General features: G+C 43.3%; 1 protein-coding gene across 1 annotated transcript; it reads right to left on the reverse strand.

Moving 5' to 3' along the window:
• Window positions 1-67: 67 nt before the first annotated feature.
• Window positions 68-4,910, reverse strand: birc5b (baculoviral IAP repeat containing 5b). Its single transcript, XM_035381205.1, has 4 exons — window positions 4,287-4,910; window positions 2,510-2,619; window positions 1,895-2,012; window positions 68-332 (listed from the first exon to the last, which is right to left on the reverse strand). Exons 1-4 carry the CDS (start codon window positions 4,419-4,421, stop codon window positions 222-224), a joined length of 474 nt encoding a protein of 157 aa, XP_035237096.1. The 5' UTR covers window positions 4,422-4,910; the 3' UTR covers window positions 68-221.
• Between the last annotated feature and the right edge of the window lie 274 nt (window positions 4,911-5,184).

The raw sequence follows: 5,184 nt of genomic DNA on the forward strand, positions 1-5,184 counted from the left end.
CTTGATACTACAGTTCCATCTGGTGGCCATTATTATGCATTGCAACAAACTCATGAAAGACCACTTGTCGGTTAAAATTAGTACATTTATTTAAAAAGAAACGGGTTGAATAAGAAATGGACAGACAATACGAACATTAAAAAGTATGGCAAACCACAGGAGTCAATTTTTTTCCAGGAGGGTACTTCAACAAGCAGATAAACTGATTTTGTGAAGGGTGACTAGTTTTCTGCCAACTGTCCAGGCTTGATATTAATCAGCAGCTCAAGTTCCCTGTTTGTGCGATCCACCTCATCACGGAAATGAGCGATCTTCTGGTTGGAAGCTTTCCTCTGGAAAGACCAAAAAGTGAATAAATAAATAAACACGCACGCAACATAAATGGCAAGTTTGCACAATTCTGTGGAACTTACCCTATTGTATTTGCGTAGCGTGAATACTAGCAACATCAAATGTCCTGGCCTGTTGACCGTTAAGGGCAGTAGCGTTTCTCTCGGTTTTCCGGTTTCCATTCACTCCCATTCATTTTAGCGACCTCGCCAAATTTAATCATTTCAAAACACAGACTAACTACGGGGGTAATAGGTTGATAAAAGAGAGTACTAACGTCATAAAGTTTGAGGTTTTTCGAGCTGAAATGCTGTTTTCAGGTTTAGGTTAGCTGTACCTAAATAGATAAATTATGTTGCAAACAGCATAGAAATAAAGAAATCCGTAGTTCGAATTTTTTTTTTTTTTTTTTTTTTTTTTTAATGCACGCGCCCATGTGAATACGTTATCGTGCTCAAGGATACATCGCTACGTTAAAATAACAACTATTCCTGGATCTTTTTCTTTTATTGACCTATAAAGCATCGAAAATAGACAAGACATTCAAACAACTTCGGACCTTATGACGTTAGTACTCTGATTTATCGACCTATTATCCTCCGTAGTTTAAGCTTTAAAACGATTAATTTCGGCAGTAAGTTCAGAGCGCCAGCGTGCAACATGGCATGCATGTGGGGTTGCCCGGGATGCATTACATAATTGACATCACCAGGAAACTCGTGTAACTACATTTTACACAAGATGCCAATTGATTATTCCCACTGCTTAATTTAACCACACTGCAATGCAACGATTTCATATTGCAGAAATTAGATGTAGGCTATACGAGGGGTACCTCGCACCTGCTCGGGTAGCACGCTGGTGCAATGGGTAGAATCTTGCGTTTGAATGCCAGCCTTGGCCTTTCCGTGTGGAGTTTCCTCCGGGTACTCTGGTTTCCTCCCACAGTCCAAAGACATACAAGTAGGCCAATTGGAGACTCTAAATTGAGTGTCAATGAGTGTGTGAGTGAATGGTATGTGTGCCCTGCGATAGATTGGCGACCTGTCCAGAGCGTATTCCAGCCCCTCGCCCAATGCACGCAGGGATAGGCTCCCTGCTGGAGCCTACAGATAATGGATACTGCAGTCTCAGTGTCCATAAGACTGTACAGTCTCAGTAAGCAAATGCCCCAAGATGAAATTGCAGAGAAATCAACTCATTTTCACTCAAATACATCTCCACAACATGTAAAAAACATTGCATTCTTATTGCAATTAGGAGAACACGAGAGTAAAAATGCCCTTTAAATGGTAAGTTTTATACAGTGGTAACCAACGTTGTACCTGGATATCTACCATCCTGTAGGTTTTCACTCCAACCCTAATAAAGCACACCTCATTCATCATCTAGAGATCTTGAGCTCACAGTTAGTAGTCAGCTGTGCCAAATTACAGTTGAAGGGGTTGGTTACCACCGGGATGGTAGATCTCCGGGAACAAGGTTGGTTACTACTGGTTTAATGCTTCTAAAATAGAAGTATAATGAATTTGCTCATTTGGTAGGTTATACAGGGAAAACTCACAATACAAATGCACAGTCTCTCCTGCTCAAGTTTGAAGTACTCCTTTACGGTGAGGTCTCCCATATCTTTCTTCAGGGCCAGGAAACCGCAGTTTTGGGAGCGCTTGGCATGTTCAGACCTGCAGAGCGAGAAGCGGGAGGAGTGCAAGAATCCTGCAAACCAACCACCAACCACCTCAACTGGGCAACTAGACTAACTGTACATTTCCAACAGACTTCTGGGAGAATACGGTGAGGCCATGTTGGGTTTTTAAACTGTGTGATGATCCCACTGGCTGAAATCCTCCCTCCGGGAGATGCTCTGGCCAATCACGCGCCACACTGCCGAGCCAATGAACAATTAGCACTGGCATGGTCTGGATTCTATACCAGACCACAGGGTGCCTACTAGGGATGATGCCAAATGCAAATACCATATTCGGCAACACTTGAATAATGCATTCTGTCCGAATGCTTTCTCCTCCCAAATTTGGCTAATATTATTCAGATTCAGATCTTTTCTTCCCTCTTCTTTGATGCAATTCACTTAGAAGCACCAAGACACACATCTAGCCTACATCTGCATGAGTTTGACAGAAATAAGGTTTTGGGGGGCAGGGAAAAGGCGGGAGATTACCAGGGGTCGTCTGTGGGCTCCCATCCCTCCAGTTCCTTTAGACAGAAGAAGCAGCAGACCACGTCTGGCTCATTCTCGCTGGGGCAGTGGACAAACCCAGCCTTTGCCATCTAAGGGGAGACAGCCACCATGCACAATATTTGCCACAGCTGTCCACAATCAGTTTCCCTTTATTGATGCAGATCGAACCAGTCCTCATGTACAGCTATGGCCTGGGGAAATAGGATGGGTGGATCATGCAAGACACAGCACAGCCAATCAACCGAGGGGGATTATCAGGATCGTACCCCATAGGACCTGGAGAGGGTAGGAGGGGCTAGGCGGTGGAGCCTAGAAAGCATTAGGAATTAGACTCTTCTACGTGTGCTTGAGGGCAAAAGTGCTTGCTGCCCACTGAATCCAATGTAGAAAACCAAATGTGATTTAACAACCCAAAAAAACCTCATTGGTCAAATTTTTGTGTGTGAAATTTAATTATGTGCAACAGGTATTTTGGTCCAAAATTCTTTGCAAAATCTTTATTAAAATGTGCATATTTTATTGCCCAATACATGTTTGTGCAATCTGCTTTTCATACAAAACGTAATGGTCGTTAATCGAGTTTAAAAATACCATCAGGGACGTTTTATTTTTCCTTCAAAAGTTTGATATTCCCCATTCACTTTAATGGAATTTGAAGGCGTGTTTACCTGTATAGTTAAATATGGGTCAATAGAGTAACTCCAACCATTTCTAAGTGCCATGGAACGTGACTAGAGAAATAACCTCATCTAGAAGTCTCCTAGTGCTCAATGTCCCCACCACAGTATTTTGCTTAGTTGGTCCAGAAGGACAAGTCCTCTTCCAGTAGCACTTCAGTTTTTCCTAAGTCAACTCCCATCCTAGCACTAACGAAGCCCAGCTTTAGTCGCTCAGCTCGAGAAGGCAATAGGTTGGTTCATCAGCGCAAGCCAACAAACTTAGTAACGGCTAGACCCAATAAAAGACAATAACGGTTATTGGGAGAAATTCGAATATAATAAGTTATTGTCCATTTATAAGTTGAAATACAATTCACTCGCATAACTTGCAAATGAGCCTGGAACTTGTATAGAAAGTATGTGCGACATGCATTGGAGTCTTGTACCAGTAATTTTAGTCCAAAGCACACAACTGTGTCGAACCAATGAAAACATTCGGTCTCATTAGCAAATCACTTGAAGCGTGTCACTTTTAGAGTCCTGTCAACAGGCACTTCACCTTGCAGCAGAGTGAAAATGAGACGGCGGACAAACGCAGCAGAATGCTACACCTGTTACCACATTAATCAACTAAGTGTCTCAACGACCATTTCAACGCCAAGAGACCGTGGTTTAAAAAGGACCAACGCGTGCAGCCCATAGAATGTAAAAAAATGGTGCAGCCCCAGAGCATTAGCCTATGTCAAATAGGCCTACAATTCAATCATAAGAAAATGGCACTAACGTCCCTTTTCACATACAGTGGACGCTGGCGAATAAAATGATTTAGACACGGTGGGTGGAATGCTTAAAAAATTTTAAAAAAAACGATCGATTAATTTCATGTTTCGATCGGTTGCTCCTCCACTTGAATCTTAAAACTTACGGGTGGAAATGAACTAAAACCATACGACATATAGTGTGTTATGCCAAGTAGGCCTATGCGAGAGAAAAGACCACCATCGCGGCTTGTTGGTCATCGCGACTCCTTAGCACGACTCGCACCATACTTTCAAGCGCCTTCCAAACCACCATCGACTCTTACACTGAGTACTTGCCTGTTCAGGAGTGCATTTGCAGTCTTCCAGAAAAGGCCAATCGATGAAGGTTTGCAGCCGCTTCTCATAATTGTACATTTGGTCGTAGGCGTACAGTTTGTCCACGAACGGTTTGAAATTAACCTCTTCACCCATGCTTTCCTGCAATCGACGACAAGATGAATCCTGGGGGTTCTCTGACAATAGATAAATATAAGCCGGGTGTTGCTTTTACTATACCAACGCTGTTCAACAAGTAGCCAATTAAGCTTCTTCTTCTCTGGGATTTGTTGGCGGATTTAACACAGCTTTAAAGGTGCATACCGCCACCTACCGTAGCGGAGTGTGCAGCGTCACATCAGTAAACCCTGTGTTATTTAGAAAACAAAAAAGTGCCCTCCTAACGTCCCTTATCCCTTCCCTCTTCTGCCCAATATCACTCCCAGATCCCATCCCCGTCCAACCTCTCTTACCCTATTACACAATCTTTCCCTCTCTACCTCAAACTTGGTGCAGTGCAATAAAACTTGTTCAACATTTTCTTTTACTCCACAAATTTCACAGTCGTGACTGTCCCTTTTCCCCAACATAAACACTGTGCCATTTAAACTTGAGATTGTGACGGCCCCAGCTGTCTGTTCTTCCCAGGCTGTTTGTCTCTCTGGTTTCTGTGTAGGTGCTGGGCCCGCCCATTTGCTTGCCTGGCTTCCTGTTTGTTGTGGGGCTCCGCCTGCCCTTGATTGGTGATCGTCTACACCTATGAGGAAGGGCTAAAAGCCAGGCTTCCTCAGTGAGCTCTTGCTCTCTCCCTGGACAGATGGACCCCTGGCACCCTCTGGCTTGCTTGTTTTGTTTTTCCTTTGTTCTTGCACCATTCTGATAATTTACTGAATTAAAATGTTGATTTAACTAAGGCTTA

This window comes from Anguilla anguilla, chromosome 11, assembly GCF_013347855.1.
Source record: "Anguilla anguilla isolate fAngAng1 chromosome 11, fAngAng1.pri, whole genome shotgun sequence".
NCBI classification, from domain to species: domain Eukaryota; kingdom Metazoa; phylum Chordata; class Actinopteri; order Anguilliformes; family Anguillidae; genus Anguilla; species Anguilla anguilla.

Coding starts and splice junctions, on each gene's coding strand:
- birc5b (XM_035381205.1), bottom strand. CDS start 4,421: ATGGGTGAAGAGGTTAATTTCAAACCGTTCGTGGACAAACTGTACGCC. Junction 2,620..4,286: donor GCAAATGCACTCCTGAACAG/GCAAGTACTCAG, acceptor GTCTCCCCTTAG/ATGGCAAAGGCTGGGTTTGT. Junction 333..1,894: donor AGAGACTGTGCATTTGTATT/GTGAGTTTTCCC, acceptor TGGTCTTTCCAG/AGGAAAGCTTCCAACCAGAA.